Source organism: Oryza glaberrima, chromosome 6, assembly GCF_000147395.1.
Source record: "Oryza glaberrima chromosome 6, OglaRS2, whole genome shotgun sequence".
Taxonomy (NCBI): Eukaryota; Viridiplantae; Streptophyta; class Magnoliopsida; order Poales; family Poaceae; genus Oryza; species Oryza glaberrima.
Window position 1 is genome coordinate 25,838,805 of NC_068331.1, and position 19,349 is coordinate 25,858,153.

Sequence of the window (19,349 nt, forward strand, 5' to 3'; positions counted from 1 at the left end):
TGAGGTACTTCTCTTGTTATCTGACTATAGAAAAAATGGATCATATAATAATGGTATGACAAAATGGAAAATTATCTGTTCTTCAACAGGAATGGAGTCAATGGACTAAGAACCATCAATGGAAAAATTACAGAGAGCACAATAAATTACAGTGAGGGCAGTGTCATTGCTACAAATTTCGCCACAGCCCTTCCCAGTGACTAAGAACTCCAAGCCGTCACAGTTGCTGCGATGACGATCTGCGTGTGTAGTCTTATAGTCTCTAGGTCCAGATCCATGTGTAAGAGTCTAGGTATTGATTTTGCAATTTACAGAAACAGCAAAAAAAAGCCCATGGGATTTTGAGACCATATGCCAAGGACAAAGAATTTGATGGAGCTCAAACAGATGTATAGCTGGTGAATAGCTTCAGTAGGTTGTCAAGAGTTTCAGGGTAGAACTTCCTAGCAAAAAGATAGCATGGTCTCTTCGATCCATTCCATAAGCATGGCTTCTGTGTCATAAGTTTCTACAAAAGGAAGGCGAAAAAAAAGCAAGTCAGTCTTCTAGCTGTTCCAGTTTCACATTTCATGCATTATATGAGCAATGAAATCAATGAGTCCATGGTAAAATTGACAACCAAGGGCACTTATATATGTAACATGATAATCCAAGATGAAGTAAATGAACAGCATTTAACATGCGTAATTAATGTGATGTTGTTCAGTTGCTATTACTGACAAAGAATTGTTGTACTTACTTTGTCATCACTTGTTACATGGAAATTTTCATCAACAGCCTGCACAACAGTAATGTAAATTAGCATGAGAACGTACTGTTATGAGTTTATGGGGAAAAAAAAGACATACAACAAAGCAAAAACATACTGTTATATTCTTTAAGAGATCGTAGGTGACATCTGCAGCTCTATATGACCTCGGATGCCATTTTCCCTCAGACCAATCAACATGTGTAACTGACCAATTAGCAATTCCACCAGGATCTACCATCTGAAGATATGCAAAATGATATGTATTTAGCAAGTAAGCCCCCAAAAGAATCAAATGTCACTTCAATATATTGTAAATAAATACTGACGCTGAATAAGGTAGGTAAGTAATGCTCATCTGCAATACAGTTGCGTCCGTCTGCTGGCTGTAATCATTGAAGGCAAATCATACAAAAATCAGTCTTGCAGAAACATGTACAAAAAAACTAGAAAAAAATTATAAGCACTTGTTTTCATAAATGATGACTACAGGACAAGCCCAAACACTTTCAGAATCTTAGGTGTTCTGTAACCAACACAAGAAATGAATCCAATTTGATCCCATAAGAATTGACCTTATTTAGTATATTTTAAATACTTGGAAAAGGTAATTTTGCAAGAAGTTTACCACTTCCAAATGTTTCAGAAAGTAATTATCAGACCGATATTCAGTTCCTTAATCATATTTTAGGGACATTAGTTGAATCCTATTCTTTGTTCTATTATATCACACGAGAGTGATAATTCGAATAGGCAGCAAACCTTGCAGTACAACTTGAACTTTTTGTAGTAAAGGCTGTCTGCCAGAATCAGTAGAGCATGTCTTCGTGTAATTGCAAACCACTATTAAAACAACAAACATTAACACAATATAAAACATGTCAGTTTAGAATCGACATGAAAAAATAAAAAACAAAAAACAAACCATATACTGCTAAAAGAATGAACTGTAATGCCAGGTAATCAGGTATGTAACACAACAAACTACCTGGGCACCCTTCCTGAAGTCTTTCTCCTCAATTTCAGGGAGCATCTCAGGAGAATACCTCCCGTTTCCATGAGGGCCAGGATCACGGAAACTGAGAAAATAACAATGAAGAAAAATATGATCAAAATATACATGCAACACCATTTCCAAGTGATACTAGAAAGAATGAATGAACATCAACTTATTGATCACATGTCAACAGAACTTGTTTCACCTATTACTCTTACTTTTACATTTATGAAATTTGAATATGAATTTGGTGTTCTTAGCTTCTTACCAATCAATGAAGCTGATATTTGTTCCCATCAGATAATTATAGACATAATCAAATGTATGCAGTGGAACACAGCTGTAAGAAACAGGAAGATAACTTCAATATAGTGAAAGAAAGGCCCAAAAATCGTTATCCATAATCAGAGTCAGAACCTGTCAGAAAGCAACACAAAGAACTGGTTATCAACATCTGCCAGTGCATTGGCCAATAGTCTCTTCTCTGCATCAACCATTGAAATCTTTCCCCATACTACCTGCAGAGCAACCACGCACTCTGTTCAGACACAAGCCAATATAATAATCCATTTGAGAAGTCTACTGAAAAATACACAAAATATACAAAGTTATTCAATTTGCCAGGATTAAGAGGTGAAGAAATTAACAGTTTCTTTTTGTTATTTCCACAGCAGATTAAATTGCTCGAAGTGTTCTTACAATAGCTAGATCTCACATTATAGTAGTAGCCCTTAAGCTAAAAAGAGTGAAATAATTCTTATTGGCGTAGATAAAGAACCTTATTGGCATAGAACCTACTACAGCATGATCTACTACTGATATAGAACATCCTGAAAAATGAATGCTAAATTTATGAAAATGATCTTTATCAAATATATGCTCGTTATGTGCTCGTCGCTATAGTGCTATGTCCTCTGGTGTGTAAAACAACTATTTGTCCATCACTACTACCTTGCTAGATAGCCAAACAAAGAAGTTTCTGATGGAACCAAGATCTACCACTTGGTCATTAACACATCCATCAGTCATTTGGAATGCAGAGAGATAGACATAAGCTTTGAAAATAGACATATTTTGCAGGTCAAATCCTTAATAAAGAACATAATCAAAGGAAAGGCATTAAATACAGAATTTCTGAAGATGAAAGTAATTACCGCGTCACTGTGAATATCACGACCAACAAACAAAGAACTAGTATGTACAGGCTTTTCACGTGATGCATGAACATAGATGGAGTATCTTCCCTCCTGACCCTGTTTGGAGAAGTCAAAATTATTAAGATTTTTTAGGTTTAAATGAATTATACAAGCAACAGGCATTATCACAATATATATATACTTCCAGAGGTTCAGGAGAGAAGAGGGGGGAGATTTTTTTTTTTTTTTTTTTTGAAACTGGGGGTAGATTGTAGTAACTTGTAAAGTACACTTGTTAGTTATTGCGGACTTGCGGTATAATATACTAGTTGGTTTGTTAACTAGTATAAGGAAATATCCACTAGTTTGACTTCTTGTGCAGTAATGGAAATCATCCTCAGCATTTCTCTCAATGATATATAATGACCCTTGTAAGATGCTAGCTAAGACATTACCTACAGATTTTATTATGTTAGTTCAGTATCTATCAAATTTAAAATGCTGTTCATAATACAATAGTGAAGCACTGCTACAAGTCTACAACTTTCATAAAGAACACCAACATATTGATTAAGTGCCATTTTTCAGTAATATGTATCTAAAAACAATACTAGAGCATTAACCACTGAAACAACTTGTTGTCTGTATTTATGCAAAAAAGAAACTGATGTTGCTTTGCAGTTAAAGGAAACGACATAACCATTGAATGATTTATACTCTTAAATAGCACAAATGCAACAAATATATCTTTACCAACCTGTAAAAACTTTTCCCATAATTTCTCAAAGGGCAGTGTACCAGGTGTCAGGAACATAAGAGCGATCTTTGGATTTTTCGACACTGGCATGGGCATTGCAAGGATATCCCTAAGAACTACAGATGAAATGATCTCCTCATCAGTCCGCTCCCTGCGGGTTACAGATGGGAGCCAATCCTTGAAAGTTGCGCATGCACCAGAACCGAAGAGGTAGCATTGCGAATACCGCCGTGGTGGGAAAACATATGCCCCAATCAATACAAAACAAACCAGTGACACAAGAATGATTATCCATTTGGGCTTCTTGGCGACAGCCCGGTGGCGCAGAGATGGCATGACAGTCATGTCCTTGCTGTCCTACTGCAACACTCAAGACACTTCTATCTCCTCTCCATATGTTCAGATCATCTAGAAGTTACCACCATCAAAGTAATCAAACTCTGGTAATTATGATGTGAAGTTACTACACCAGGGCTCAATGAAATTTGAGGGAACTAACAAGGTGACACCTTCCTGCAATTGCAAGTAAGCACAACATTAATCAAGGAATCAAGAAAGCTCCTAGATAAGGGACAGAATTCAGCCGCACAATCACAAACAACATTCCATTTGGCCAATGATTGTTTTTGCACAAATCTTGATGCGTCTAGTACGCGATTCAGCTATGACCAGCTGTGATGCGAGCTACCAGCTCCCATACTTTGGAGATTTCTAAACTGCTCGATGAATCTAGCAAAAGCTGGCAGTTGCAATTGGTTGGAAACAGGTGATCTACGCGTTGAAATCAGGTGATTTCCACAGGGGCAGGCAGCGTTGCTCAAGTCCATGGTGGCGGCTCGCGGAAAAAGTCAAACTACGACCAAATCATCCCGATCCAATTCGCTAACCCAGAACGCCATTTCCAACTCGATCCAATCCACAGCTTCGCCACCACAAGCACCAACCACGCCCACGCTAAATCACACAGCCTAAGCCACAATCCTTACCAAAAAGAGGCTCACGTAAAAAATCGGAACCACCAAAAAAAATCAAGCTAAATCACGCACGGAGAAGAATTACCCAAGCTATCCGAGCAACCAGAAGCCCAATGCGAGAGGACTCACCACAGCGCCGCACCTCACCGCAGCGCAGGAGGCGCAGCTCTTGGAGCTTAGCTCGCTAGCTCGCACGCACGAATGGCGCGAAAACGGGCACCGGGCTGGAGCTCGCGAGCGGCCGATTCCGGCGAGGAGGTGGCCGCGGCGAGCTCGGCGGCGACCCGGGAGGTGGATCTGGAGCTCGCGGGAGATCGGATTGGGATGGCGGAGGTGGAGGTGGGAGTCGTAGAGAGAGAGAGAGAGAGAGAGAGGAGGAGGAGGGAGATATAAACAAATGGATTAATTAAGCTGGAAGTGGCACTAATTGGTTGGGTTAAGTGCTGGGAGGGAGTCGCCTCTTGCTGCCGTGATGGGCTTCAAAACTGGAGGAGGGGTTTGGATTTAAGTAATCAATTTTTGGCGTGTGCTTTTTTTTTTTTTGCACCTGGGTCCCTTGAAAGTTTCTACCTTTCGAGGTAGTCATGGGCTCTTCTTAGGTTTCTAGATTTGGGATTATTTAAGTCTTGATCCGTTTGAATTGGATGCTGTTTATGCTTTGTGTTATGCTTAGGCCCTGTTTAAGATAAATTATTGAACGGACTATTATCACGGATTATCGGTTTGATTATAGGGATACATTAAATATTTTGAAAAATAAACTTAGCAAATAGAATAGAAGTAAGTTCTTTTTAGAAAAACGTGTTTTCGGAAGTGTAGAGCAAATTACCGGTTTTAATAATCCGATGAATAATTTAAAAAGAACAGGGCCTAAATCTATTTGTTTAGATTTTTTTCGAAATAATGTGGTAAAGTTGCAATAATCTAGAAAATAATCCAAAAGAGGGATACCTTTGATTGAATATACATCTACCTTTGGTATCAGAGTGCATATGCATGTGTGGCACAAAAGTAATGCAGCCACCCACAAAAAAGCACATTAGCACCACCACTACATCTTTGCTGGTGCCTTTGGGATCAGATCAGACCCCTGTTTGGATGTTGGAGCACAACAACAGGTCAACAGCAATTTTCTCGCAGAACATTTCAGCAAAGATTCAGAGGAATTTTACAGAGTTTGAAACTCGGAAACGGTGCCAAATTGTTTGTTGACTGGTTAATGCTGTGGGTTGGTGACTGGGTGTACAAATGTACAATACTACTACTACGGTTGGAGTACTCGCAACGCAAGTACCGTACCTAGAAATGACAGGTAGAGAGAATCTGGATTCTGGATCTACCTAGCAAAATACTAATCTCACCTGGAAGCAAACAAGAAGAGCCATGGCTGATGGCTCTTTCAAGCATGAAGGTTGTCCAGAACATCCAGCAGGAAACGAACGTGGTGTTGGCCTGTTTGGGTTGGGTGTTCCATGAGCCAAGACAGAGAGATCCAGGTCGAGACAAAAGCTAGGTAAGCTGGCCTGGTCCGCAACGATGAATGGATGGATGGACTTGGTAATTAAAAAAAAAAGAACAAATGGATCTCATCTCATCTCATGCACCGGCAGGATTCCAAATGCTGGCCTGGATGTAAGCCAAGAAATCACATTCACAGGTGCAAGATTGGGCATGTTGCGTGTTTTGTGCTTTGCACATGGGGGGAACCCATCTCACATTCCAATGGAAACATACAGGAAGTAAGGTGTTGATGGGAGAAAAATATATGATGTTCAAGTAGATGGTCATCGTGCTTATTCAACTATCAACATGTGCACAGGTATCTTACAATATAAATAATTGTACACCAAAAAGAATGCCTTCATCGAGCACCGGAGGCCAAACAGGGAAGCTACAAAAAGCAGCAGCAGTGTCGATGCAGAAGGAAAATATGATGATTCTTAAACGTAATTCACATCTACAACCTCACGCGAAGCAAAATAAATTGCCCCAACTCGCTTCGAATATCTGGTGATATTTTATTGTTTACACGAATGTGATCCTCAATTTACAGCACTTCACCTAGCTTCATCTTCTAGGTTGCGGAATCCGGTTGTGAGGTCATCATACAATTTCTGGAATTTTGCGACTAGGACATCTTCACCCTCTGCAGGGTCCTCAAACTTTTGAGATCTGTTGCAAGAGTGAAGTATTCAGCAAACAGGATTACCAATGAAAATAAAACCAATCAAATGGTCACCATTTGAGGTATGGAACTGAAATACTTACACCAGGCGATAAAATAGATCACCCATACGATGCTTTATGACACTGTATGTTATTTTTTGTCCATCAGCATTAGCTGCACGCTCCACAGCCTACAAGACAAGACAGAAACATACAATTTGTTAAGGTATGATGGATTCAAACAAGCTACATTCACTTATGAATACTATAAGTTTCTTTCCAGCAAAAGAAAATAGTGCAGATATCAGATGAGTCTTACAAGAAAGTTCATACATCACAATTAACTAAAGGATATTGCTACTTGCTACATACCTTCTCTAAAACTAGGTGAATAAATATCAAGTATTTGCTTGGTAACTTTTCTTATTGACATAATCATTATATAAACTTCAGCCCGTTGCAAGTCTAGCCAAAGCTTTTCGAGTTTACACTTAGCCCTAGCACCTAGTAGTTTGTGCACCAATTGCCAAAAAAAAAAGAAAAAAGAAAGAAGTCACACACTTTCATTCAACCAGAGGAATTTGAGCAAAAATGGTTCCCTTAAACCCAAATCCTTTTAACTTGCCCTTGCTGACTCAGTTGAGGTGGACATATGAACACAATGTCATGGTGAACCCTTAGGCATTAGCACACTAGCATCGAAGCCAACCAAGGGAGCTAGTGAGAGTGGATGCAAGAATGCAACAGAACTGGGGTTAAGTAAGCGAAGCCATTATTTTTAATCAACTTTTAATGTGAGAATTCTGTTTGGCTGAGGATCTGTGCGATTGGTGCCAACACCCAGGGTTAGAGCTTTAATGTTTTTTGTTTAGGGCTAGCCTCCTAAAGATAATGAGCATGGCTCACTGATATTTAAGACATATCACAACACAGTTCATGATAGGAGTAAAGCACGGTATATTTATCAGTTCCATGCAAGAAACATCAAATAATTAATCCAATAAGCTCCTAGATCATGTAGCAAAAAAACAACAATATTTCAATCCACATTGGTAAAAAGAAAATTGTCATAAGCAATAAAAAACTTCAAAACAAGATCAATCTTACTAATGCTATAGAAAACATTCTTCGCAGGTTCATACTTCAAATTTCAAATCAAAGTTGCTTGAGTAATTTAAGGTTCAAGGACGAAAGGAGTGGTAAAAACACGTTAGATTTACCTGATTTGCTAATGTATTGAAATGAATAATGTTGCGCATCATCCAAACAGACTTGTAGAATGGACAGAACTTGTCATATCTGTTTCATTATATAGAGATGATCAGACTAAAGAAAATGGTTAATCATTAAAATAGAGACAACCAATAAATCTGTATTAAATCAGAAAAAACTAGGGTATGACTCACGGGGTAAATGCATTCTGTGCCAAGTAATCTTCCCTTAGTAGCTTGGCTGTTTCCAATGTAATCTTATCAGATTCTGCCAGTGCATCTTTACCAACAAGCTGAAATTTGGTGAAGATATTAGGCCAAATGGTGCCACAATAATATTACACAAAGCAAGAAGGGTCAACAAATATCAATAAAATACAAATTGAATAGTTTGAGCAACTCCAAATCTAATGAAGAAAACAAATATTGTGAAAGACCAAAAAGGAGGACCTTGGAAAACAAAAACACCATGTTTAAGTGGTCCAAGTTCAAACTATTGCTTCTACGACTAAATCTAGGGAACAGATCATCCTTGCACAAGGTGAAAAAAAATACCTGGACAATTTCATTTAGATCGTCCTCTCTCTGTAACACTTCACGAGCTTTTGTTCTAATATCAATGAAATCTTGATCAAACTTCTCATAGAAGGATTCCAGAGCCTACAGTACAGGATATAGTATGTTAGTGTAAAATGGCGATTTTAATTGTATTGACATCATAGGGAAGTTAGGAATAACCTTTGAGTATTTTGAGTAAGAGATGAGCCAATTGACAGATGGGAAATGCTTTCTTTGAGCCAGCTTCTTATCCAATCCCCAAAAGACCTGCAATTGAGAGGAGTTAAGATTATCAAACAATGAACATGCAGTTAGAAAGGTTTGAAAATTTAATTCAAAGGTTGGATTAATCTAGCAGTTTCCTTACCTGCACAATACTAAGAGTTGCAGAGGTAACAGGATCCGAAAAATCACCTCCAGGTGGAGAGACAGCACCAACAATTGTGACACTGCCTGTCCGATCTGGACTGCCGAGACATTTCACCTTACCAGCACGTTCGTAAAAGGATGCCAAACGTGCAGCCAAATATGCAGGGTAACCACTATCCGCAGGCATTTCAGCCTGGAAATTGATCAAATCATCAGTTTCAAATTCATATTAGTGCAGAGTAAAGCAGTAACTAGCTAGCGAGAGCACTTTCGACTCCAAATAATTTCCTAGTAAGATAACTGCATAGTAAATATTTCAAGCACGATGCATCAGACGTATATGATAACTTCCATGTAAATGTTTCATGCATGATGTACTAGTAACAGATTTTACTTCTGTTCAACACATTAATATATCCCCATTGCACTAGTATTCTTGATGTTGGAGGGTACAGTCAGCTATTAATGAAATTAGTAATAAAATAAGCTACTGAACGGAAAGAAAATAAACAATAATCCTGAAAAAAATTAAACCCCAAATACAAATAGTGGATAATGATACATTAGAAAGAATTCTCATTCATGTCACAGCACAGCATTGAGAAGTCAATATAAGTTGCAAAATACAGGCCAAAAAGGTAAAATAGCAACTCGAAAGGAAGCATCATACCAGACGTCCTGAAATCTCACGCAAAGCTTCAGCCCACCGAGAAGTAGAATCAGCCATCATACTGACATTATAGCCCATGTCACGGAAGTATTCAGCAATTGTAATTCCTGGTGGGCAGAAAAAAATATGATTGTTTTGTTGATAAAGAAAACATCAGGCATAAAGCATAACTAAGCAAGGACTCCTTTTAGTGTTCTACAAGAAACTACACATATTGTACCACTTTGATGATGTTCATTCACTAAAAGATCTAGTGCTAGCAAGTTAGTTACCATCCGTCATAACTCATAAACTGAACTGCAACAGAACAGTTAGTAAGTAATACAGGTCATGGCTAACAGGAATATGTGTATATCCTCAATAAATAATACAGGCCATGGATAACATAAAGATGTGATCCTCAATGTTCTACTGAACAATTATGGAACATGCACAGATGTATTTGTCAATGCAACCTTAGTTATTCCAAAATTAGCTCATAGATCACAAATGGCTAAGGACAAGCCTGCAGAAATCCATGGTCTGATGTATTGAGATAGCTATAGTCTCCAACAAAGCAACACTTTCTTCTAGAGAAAATGAACTTCAGAAGATCGAAACACATTCATGTAGTACTATACTAGTGGAATGCGAAATTAAAAACATCAGTAATCAGTATATATGTATTACCTGTATAAATGGAGGCTTCACGAGCAGCAACAGGCATGTTGGATGTGTTAGCAACAAGTGTAGTTCTTTTCATGACAGACTCTTCACGTCCATCAGGCAATGTCATTGTCAATTGTGGGAAGTCCATAAGGACCTCAGCCATCTCGTTTCCTCTTTCCCCGCAGCCCACATAAACCACAGCTTCAGAATTGGAGTACTGCATAAGATATTTTCAGTCAGGAAAGGCACAGAATTCAGTCATTTTAAAAGGCTAATGCCCATGGGCAATGCTAGCAGTTATCAAATAGAGAGGAATAGTGAAAATACCTTTGAAAGTGCCTGACTAATGACAGTTTTTCCACAACCAAATGCTCCAGGAATAGCACAAGTTCCTCCAAGAACTGAGGGAAATAGTGCATCAAGTACACGCTGAAAACAGTTCACAGGATATGAGACACGGCAAAATATGATAGAACAGGACAGGAAAGCATCACTTCATTAAATTTTGACACTAATAAAATAACACATTATGAAGGAGCTGGGAGTAGCAAGCTTCGTGTACCTGTCCTGTTAGAAGAGGCGTGTCAGCAGCAAGCTTTGATGAAACAGGCCTTGGTGACCGGACAGGCCATGTCTGCAGAGAATAAATATGATGACATTCAGATATACATAAACTCGTAAATACAGATTTAATGAAAGGGAAAGCACTTTGCCTGGAGCATAGTAAATTGCTTTTTGATGCCCTGGAATTCCAGTTCCAGAACTGTATCCTGTGTACAGAGCATTATGATTAGGACATCACATAAAGTTAAGCAGAAAAAAAAAATGAGGCACAGAAGAAGCAGCTTTAAGTAACACGTACTAACCTGCAAGCTATACTGGCCAGCTGGTGCAATGTAACTTATTTTCCCCATAGAACCAGGAGGAAGGGCAACATGATGTTTCATCAGCGTATTCTCAAACACAGTCTGTGAGGCAGTTAGGCAACACAAAGACACATAAAAAGATTAACATCATCAGGGATCTGCAGATTGCAGAAGATCGCTAGCAATAACACAAGATAATAACTTGTAAAAAAGGGAACTGTCTTGTTAACTTACAGCATATAGATCTCCACCAGTGATGGCATCTCCAACACCTATTCAAATGACCAATGTAATTTATCTATGTACAGGATAAAACTTGAAAAGAGACATGCTCAGATTTTATAACAGGTTAGCAGGCACAATACCTAGCTTCTTTGGCTCAAAATCCCACAACTGATCTTTGTCAAGAGCAGGGACTGAAACACCACGTGGTATGTACACATCTCCAGACTTTATAGCAATAGTTTTTAGAGGGCGCTGCAAAGTGTAGAAAGGAAAAAAGGTCATGTAGTCAGCATAAAGTCCTCATATCAGCCTAATAAATGTCCGATTATTACATTTGTCTCACCTGGATTCCATCAAAGATATTTCCAAGGATACCAGGTCCCAATTCAACTGAAAGAGGCTGATGAAAATAGCAACAATGTGTTATAAAAGAAATGAAAAGGGTAAGAAAACCATATGTGAAATGCACATAGAATTTAACAATGCATCACACCTTTCTTGTTCTCAACACTGGATCATTGACCATCAACCCAGCTGTTTCCTCATAAACTGCAAGCGGTAATCACAAGAAAAAAATGGTGAAATTTATATTGTATATGTCATGTGGGGAAAAGGCACCACAAATATGTGAGGTAGAATTTCACCGTCCTATACCTTGAATGGTGGCTGAATCACCCTCAAGACGAATAATTTCCCCAATGAGGTTATCATTACCAACTCGGACAAGTTCATACATGGCAGCACCACCCATTCCATCAGCCACGACCACAGGTCCAGAAACCTAGAAGAATGCAATATGAAGGCGAAACAATTCGTTCAATACAAAAAAAAAAAAAGAGGGATGAAATGATGGATCATGTGCCAATAGTAGACAATCAACATATTATCCAAACGGGCTAAACTCCCAAGGATAATAGCGCATCTCCACATCGGGGATGGTTCACTAACCAACCCCATCACAATAGTGTCCCGCATATGAGTTTGGAAGTTAACGCATCAAACCTCGATCCACGCAGTCTAGCCAGCGTGATCCGAACACCAGTAGAAACCTAAATTCAACCGTCCTATCAACCTAATCTCGCATCAATTCAACTCGATCCAAACACCACCCGAGTCCGAGGCTCTCGGCACAGTCGCATCGCCTGACGATTCCCCAGTCAGCAGCAGTGCCACCCACACTCTCGCGATCGGGGATTCGAGACCAGCACTAAAATCCACAGAGACTCACAGCTAAAACTCCACCGATCCGGAACAAGCCGAATCCGAAGCAGAGGCCGCCGCATCTACGCACGAGAGTGACCGATCCAATCCAACATGGGGAAGAGGAAGGAAGACGATGAGGGGTAAGGGAACCTTGCGGACGTAGCCGTACTCGCTCTCCTTCTCCGAGTCCTCGAAGGTCGTGACGCGATCGTACGACATGGTGGTCGTCGCCGGCGGGGGCGGGGGCGCGGCGGCGGCGGCGGGTGGTGGGAGGGGGTCGTCGCCGGCGGTCAGATCACGGGGGGGAGAGGAGAAGCGAAGAGGGAGACGGCTCTCTCGCTCGATCTGGGCTGGAATGGAAGACGCGATGGGGAAGGGGGCCACGACTGCATAAGCGGATTTTGTTTTCCGATTTGTTTTTTTTTTGTTTTTTTTCCTCCAGCGAATTTTAAATTTGAATCTATGGGTTTTTCTTGTTTTGTCTTTCTGTTTTGCAGCTGATTGGGGTTTGATTTTGTGTTGCTTTAGCTGTTGGTTTTTTCATTGTGGCATGTCATGAGTGGTGGTGGTGATAATGCTGTCAACGAATTGGTTGGGACATGTTAACATCAAAATGATTAAATAAATCTATACAATAAATGGTATTATAGTGACACTAGTAAACACTGTTTATTGATTAAAGTATTTCATTTGTTAAAGATCAAATTTCTATTGTAACCAAATAACATTTTATTGATTAGTGACCATTGACCAAAGAAAGCCCCATAAAAGCCTTGGATAATTTTAAACAGTAAAATTTGTGCTTTTGTACAGGTGAAGAAGAAGAACAAATTATTCAAGCAACTTAATGGGAATTTTCAATTTTGCAATCTATAAAAAGTCCTGAATTTATGGACGATTTCTTCTTGTTGAACAATATTTTAGTTATTTTATTACCTTATTTATTGTTAATTTGTTCCAAATTCGTACGAAGTTCCACTCCAAGTTTTTCCTGGAATATTTTATCCTTTTCTTGTTTTAAGAAACGAAGGAATCTTTTGTTTATAAGAATTATAGTAAATTTCACAGAACAATAGATAATTAAGCTAAATTATCGCAAAACTACATATTTAAGTTGATGTACCATAAAACTACATATTTAACAATAATTTTTTCTTAAAACTATACGTTTAAGGCTAAGTATCATAAAACTAAAAATTTAATAATATAATCAAAAAGTACATATTTTTACGTTTTAATTCCTAGCTCTAATATTATGTTTGAGTTATAAATGTCCAAAATTTATGATTAAATTGATATAAAACCTGTAGTTTTGTGATAACTTTGTTACTAAATATGTACTTTTGCGATATTTTATAGCTCTATGATAAACCTAGTGTTAAATCGGTAGTTTCATAGTTTTATAATAACTTGATTAAAACACCTATAGTTTTGTGAAATTTACCCTAAGAATTAAAAGATGGAATAGTCTACCCAACCAACCTATCCTCACATGCCAGCCCACTAGCTCGACCAGCCCATCTCTCAACCAGGCCTAGTGAGTGATTGAGAATCCAAAGCAAATACTAGTCTCGAAGCCCACGAAGAGGCAAGCGGGCGGCGTCGCCTTCTTCCCCTTCTCCGACGAGCCGCGCCGCCGCGGCGTCGTATCCGAGGCAACCCCAGGCCAGATGGCGGGCGCTGGTCGTCGTGGGCGGCGCGCTCCGCCGCCGCGTACGACGTACGGGGCCACGCGCGAAGACGCGACGCGACCACGGGCGCTCGAGAGGTAACCAACTTGTAGTGTACATCTTGATGAAGCATTGAAGCTCCGCTGCGAAATTGTATCGCCGATGAAACCGTGGGATCCTTCGATTTGATTGATATTGATACACCCTAGTGCCTGCGAATCTGACTACGGTGGGAGCTCGTCGTAGTTGCTCTATTGCTAGGGCAGGTCTAATTAGTACTACTAGTAGTAGTGACACTTAGATTGACTGATTGGGTTTCCTGGGGCTAGTGGCCAAATGGGGGATTTCAATCATCACTGCTTCTTTCATTTCATGTAGATTTTTAATGGAATTTTTTTCCCTCTATATCAAATACTAGACCATATATCCCCTAAAAAAAATAGACCATATATATCCTGACTTTGATATTGCTACTAGACCATATATGTCCTGACTTTGGTATTGGATAGTAGCATTGAATCTAGTGTCGACCAATAGAACCAGTGCTTTTTTTTTCCTCTTAGCTACTGATGATTGTCCAGCTAACTTCTCATCAACAGGAGTTAACTGAGTTTGGACAACCCTCACAACACATCATTTTTCCCTGGGAATACGCATAAGAACTGCGTATTTTTGTATTAAGATGGAGTGTTTGTACAGCAGCTCAAGTTACAAATCCCTAAAATGAGAAACAAAAGAAAAAAAAACTGATTATGCGGTTAAAGGTCTAATTCTCGCGGCATCTATTTTGTGACCACAGTTTCCGTGCCAGCGAGAGCCAGATTGGCACCCCGGTTGAATGCCAGAGTGCAGCTTCCTCTGCAGCTGCAGCAGCCACCTCCATCCATGTTCTTGTTGATTGTTGAAGATGTGGTTATTCCGTTCTTTCCAAATCGGCCAAGCTGCGAGAATGATGATTGTGTCATAACCACGTCCCTTAGCTCTAGGCACCATCTTCCTGCTGTCACTCCACCAATGAAGAAAGACTTGCTGATTACTGCTGTCACTCCACCTCACAACGCATCATGGTACTACCAATTTCCATTAAACTCAGACCCCAAACATAGGATCCTGCATCTTATCGGCTATTACCAACTTCCATTAACCTCAAACAACAAAACATATATTCCCATCTTATCAGCTGTCGCTATATCTTGGGCATGCATCACTTCAAAATTTGAGTAATCAAGAAACTTGACTGTCTATGCTTCTTTTAACAGATCATTTGAAACATTTGAAGCGGTGGGTTTTAGTTAAAAGGGGAAAACTTTGAATATAATGCTAGCTAGTTAGTTATGACAAGGTATAGCCTCTGCAAGTTATTTTATCCTTGGATTGCCAATGTTGTTGAGCATGGGCCACGACACCTATAATCGACATGTTTGCTTAAATTACAAAATAAAAAGAAAGTGTCCAAACATCTATCCAGCGGCATGTGTGTTTGAATGAGGTAACATAACTGAACATGAGGTGCAACACCTTACATCAATGGCATATCCAACTCTGAACAAGCTGTCATCATACCGGAAAGATCAATCAGGTTGAATCAGATGTTGCCTGGATATCTATATGTGAGCAATCAGAAGTGCATCACCTTCACAACTAAACTAATCCTTAATCCCATCAATATATTTCTGGTTTACAGTGATATACATCACTGTACATGCATGACCTGGAAGCTAAATGCAAACCATGCAATGGCCTCACGTGAGAGAAAAAGAACAAGACGTAGCCAAGGACAACTTGCCGGAAAATGTCAGCATGGATCTAAAACAGTTGGGGGCACATATAGTACCTTGAAACATGCATACACGTACCGGCAAGTCATCCTTGGCTGCATTCCGTTCTCTATCTCATTTCACGAGTGGCCACTGATAGCCATAACTCATACCTAGCATTGGGTGATAACAAGCACCTAATAGTCTCTCTATACTTCTCTCGGAACTTCTCTAGGATATGCACCACTAGATGATGCATGCCATCGACTGCCGCTTCTATGTAGGATTTCAGTCATCCATATGACTTTGCCTTCTGTGTTCTGCAATACTCTATGATCCTTCTGGCTTGCTATTTATAGGCTTCCAAAAGTGTACAAGTGAAATCTGATCTGCCTCTTTTATCAAAGACAATGCCTGATTCTTTTGTATATATGGAGGAGTTAGGTTTGATATGGATAGATATTCTGCCCCCTCACACAAAGAGCAATGCGCCTTACTGATATATTGTGCATTGCTCTCTTTGGCTTACACAATTATTTTATCTACTGGAGCTATTGGGACCGAGGAAAATTTTGGCTAAAAGTTGTTTGAATCAGACTTTGCATTAGCTATACAGTGCAGCTCAATGATATTGTGGGTGCAGGATAAAAGAAATGGATTTGAAAAATCATGGAGTTCTTCATGGCTTACTAGACTTAATAATATTGTTCTAAAAGTAAAAGGCAATTCCATGATAATGTCAAAAACGTAATTAGTTAAATAATTTTAGGATGCTAAAATTTCAGAACAATCGAATGTGTTCTGAATTTTGTTGACTTAAAAGTTTTTTGTGGAAGAACTATTGAGGAGGGAAGATCTGCAATCTGTGTGTAGATATTCTGTTGTTTCTTGAAAATACACACGAAACACTAAAGGTTACCATGGCTACAATCTGGAGCAAAGTTAAATATGCTCATATCAAGGGAAAGCAAATCGAATTCAGTTTAGTAGGAAACCTGAAGGAATCAACAGTACTCCAAGATATGTGTTCCTCCCTCCCACGCGAGCTGTATCCAGATCGATCAATATAAGTTACTGATGCCTATTTTCTTATTATCAATTAATATTCACAAGTTGGGTATTTCTGTCGCTGAGTGGTTGGCTGAGAGGCAGTGAGAATTCATGCCCATTCCCTCTTTGACTTTGGATTAATCTCTTTCTGAGAGAACATTCCTTCACCCCTGGACTCATCATTCCAGAGTGCCCTACCACTTACTCGTCAATATTCGATGCTCATTGGTTTAAATTCGATTTAGTCAAGTTGCATATGGGTGATTTTGGAGGAGACAATGTGCAATTTTTTTCTGACCTACTCTTTGGGCAAGAAACTGCGTAGTGTTCATATACAGCATTAGCTAGGCTTGCCAAATAATGGAAGGTATGCTACTTACAAAATGGACCATTAGATTGTAGTGGACCAGAACAAATTCTGTGGCAAGGTGACATGTGTGAGCAATGCCATACCATTTTTTCTAAAGAAGAGAATAATGTCACTGTGCCCTTTAGGTGGGGGGAAAGCTGAAAAGGCGGCGCAGTTTGCGGCTCTTGATCTTTCCAGAGACAACTTTACTTTTCTCTGAGAAATTCTGTTTGGTCAACCCTTTATCTGATTCTTTTCACTGTCATTTTCCCATTATCTTCATGCATCTAGAGGTTCTCAGGTTTTTTTTTTTTTGTTACAGTTATAGTGCTTGTCATGTGGGGGCGTAAGTATCAGAGTAGGCATAAGTCTCAAGTTAAACAAGGATAATGTTTTAGTTTAATTTCGTTTTATCTCTAGAGTTTGTTAGTAAGTTAGTTAGGATTGTTAATCAATTACTTTCAGATTAGGATACGATTGAGTTTTGTTATCTGTAAGATTTTCCTATTTAAAGGGATTGGGAGGAAGTAATCGAATAAGAAGAAATTTATTCAATCTATCTCTCTCTTCGCCGTTACGGCGTCGGGATGACGAGGAGAACTTTGCCCTTGCCCTTCCGCCAGCCACGGCTACGCTTTACATTCAACTCCACAAAATAGTCTCACCGAAGCTCGTGACAGTGCTGAAGTGTTTTTTGGGCCCTTTTTTCCTTTCCAGATGTCTTAAACTCCTGCAGTTAACATTAGTGCTGAAGTGTTCGCTGTCTTCCATGGCACACTGTCTCCCGTACCATTGTACGCGGTACTGGTGCCAAGGCGGGGTTTGACAAATTGGAGTAGCACCAATTTCATCTTTTACTTTGGGAATATTTACTGTTGCATATACAACATTTGATAGCACATGTACGGCAATGATTAATTTTTTATATGATTTAATGTTGAAGAAAAAATAAAAAATAAAATCTATATTTTAGTAAGGATTTGAACTGATCTATGCTAACTGAAAGTGGACACGTGGAAAATATATTGATCGCAACAGATTCATTGTAGCTAATCATGGTATTGGCACAAGTTAGTGCCATTGGCACTTAGAGAAATGTCCAGAAAAGCGTCGAGCGCATCAATTGGTTGAAAGAATGCACTGTAACCTAACTCTTGATTCATCTGTCTTCACAGATTGGAATTTTGATCTTGATGTGTCACATCTATAACTTACCTTCAGTTTTGTTGAACATACTGTGATTTAGAAGATTTTGTGCAAGCTTAAATCCATATTTTATGATAGTTTAGAACTACTATAAAGGATGATGCTTTTGATAGGCTACAAAGACCAAGCGGCTGGGTTTGCATGAGGTATTGAGGAACACAAATCCCCGGGTTTCACTGACGGCTGACATGTGGTCATCTAATCAAAGGGTTACATGTGCATAAACATGGTTTGTGTATTTGTGATATTCCTCTTCATGCACTTACTTACATAGCATGTCAAACTCGAGTTTCAGAAATTAGTAGTTGTGCAATGCTTTTTTATTTTTATGTGGCATTGTTTTTCACGAATTTGAATTCTCATTACTAATCCTTGTTTGTCTTTGTTAGGTCTGTAATGCACAATGAAGTGTAAGTGAAAGAGAGTTTAACGACAAGTTTTGAGAATATATTAGTCAGCTTTATACTGATTCATGTCTCAAAATTGCTAGAATTAAATATGTTGAAGATCGTATGGTGCTACCGTGATAGTTTTGTCAACTTGCAGACTCTGAACATTGCAAACTAGGAATGCAGGATTAGAGCAGAGGCCTTGTTTTGTTTTCGATTGATAAATCTGTTCTCCAGAATGCATGCTAGGAGATGCAGACGAGAGTCCTGAGAGTTATTTATTTGTTTCTTTATTTTTTTTTGGAACTAATGGTACATTTATTTGAGATCCTTTGTAATACACTGGTATTGTGGTAGTATTAGATAAATTTTGTTGTTGGACGTAGGTTGGAGCCTTGGT

The 19,349-nt window shown here is 39.1% G+C and overlaps 2 protein-coding genes and 1 long non-coding RNA gene across 5 annotated transcripts; 1 reads left to right on the plus strand and 2 right to left on the minus strand.

The window, feature by feature from the left end:
* Positions 1–5,033, minus strand: LOC127777708 (glycosyltransferase BC10-like). 3 transcript variants are annotated; one of them, XM_052304318.1, is made up of 11 exons: positions 4,742–5,033; positions 3,639–4,151; positions 2,900–2,998; positions 2,163–2,263; positions 2,014–2,085; positions 1,737–1,827; positions 1,511–1,591; positions 1,078–1,134; positions 867–989; positions 740–778; positions 1–508 (listed from the first exon to the last, which is right to left on the minus strand). In XM_052304318.1, exons 2-11 carry the CDS (start codon positions 3,981–3,983, stop codon positions 380–382), a joined length of 1,137 nt encoding a protein of 378 aa, XP_052160278.1. In that variant the 5' UTR covers positions 3,984–4,151; positions 4,742–5,033; the 3' UTR covers positions 1–379. The 3 variants fall into 3 exon arrangements, with proteins under 3 accessions (XP_052160278.1, XP_052160280.1, XP_052160281.1); XM_052304320.1 differs by having other exon boundaries at positions 4,698–5,033; XM_052304321.1 differs by lacking the exon at positions 4,742–5,033 and adding an exon at positions 4,228–4,676.
* Positions 5,034–6,378: 1,345 nt separating this feature from the next.
* LOC127776692 (V-type proton ATPase catalytic subunit A) lies at positions 6,379–12,892 on the minus strand. The gene is made up of 19 exons (XM_052303200.1): positions 12,679–12,892; positions 11,980–12,106; positions 11,819–11,874; positions 11,669–11,725; positions 11,466–11,577; positions 11,335–11,372; positions 11,101–11,202; positions 10,948–11,004; positions 10,797–10,868; positions 10,562–10,663; positions 10,256–10,451; positions 9,587–9,693; positions 8,915–9,109; positions 8,728–8,814; positions 8,545–8,649; positions 8,185–8,282; positions 7,999–8,077; positions 6,881–6,969; positions 6,379–6,784 (listed from the first exon to the last, which is right to left on the minus strand). The coding sequence occupies exons 1-19, from the start codon at positions 12,745–12,747 to the stop codon at positions 6,670–6,672; spliced, it is 1,863 nt and encodes a 620-aa protein (XP_052159160.1). The 5' UTR covers positions 12,748–12,892; the 3' UTR covers positions 6,379–6,669.
* A 1,188-nt stretch (positions 12,893–14,080) lies between these two features.
* Positions 14,081–19,330, plus strand: LOC127776759 (uncharacterized). The gene is made up of 2 exons (XR_008018228.1): positions 14,081–14,296; positions 18,674–19,330. It is a non-coding gene; the product is annotated as an uncharacterized LOC127776759 (long non-coding RNA).
* Positions 19,331–19,349: the final 19 nt, after the last annotated feature.

What these genes read in the sequence shown, in the direction of transcription:
- LOC127776692 (XM_052303200.1), bottom strand. Translation starts at nt 12,747, where the DNA reads ATGTCGTACGATCGCGTCACGACCTTCGAGGACTCGGAGAAGGAGAGC. An exon ending in CAGTGTTGAGAACAAGAAAG is followed by an intron (nt 11,726 to 11,818) that starts GTGTGATGCATT and finishes TATTTTCATCAG; the next exon opens with CCTCTTTCAGTTGAATTGGG. An exon ending in ATCTAAATGAAATTGTCCAG is followed by an intron (nt 8,283 to 8,544) that starts GTATTTTTTTTC and finishes ACCAAATTTCAG; the next exon opens with CTTGTTGGTAAAGATGCACT.
- LOC127777708 (XM_052304318.1), bottom strand. Translation starts at nt 3,983, where the DNA reads ATGACTGTCATGCCATCTCTGCGCCACCGGGCTGTCGCCAAGAAGCCC. An exon ending in AGTTCAAGTTGTACTGCAAG is followed by an intron (nt 1,135 to 1,510) that starts GTTTGCTGCCTA and finishes CAATGATTACAG; the next exon opens with CCAGCAGACGGACGCAACTG. An exon ending in ATGTAACAAGTGATGACAAA is followed by an intron (nt 509 to 739) that starts GTAAGTACAACA and finishes TTCCTTTTGTAG; the next exon opens with AAACTTATGACACAGAAGCC.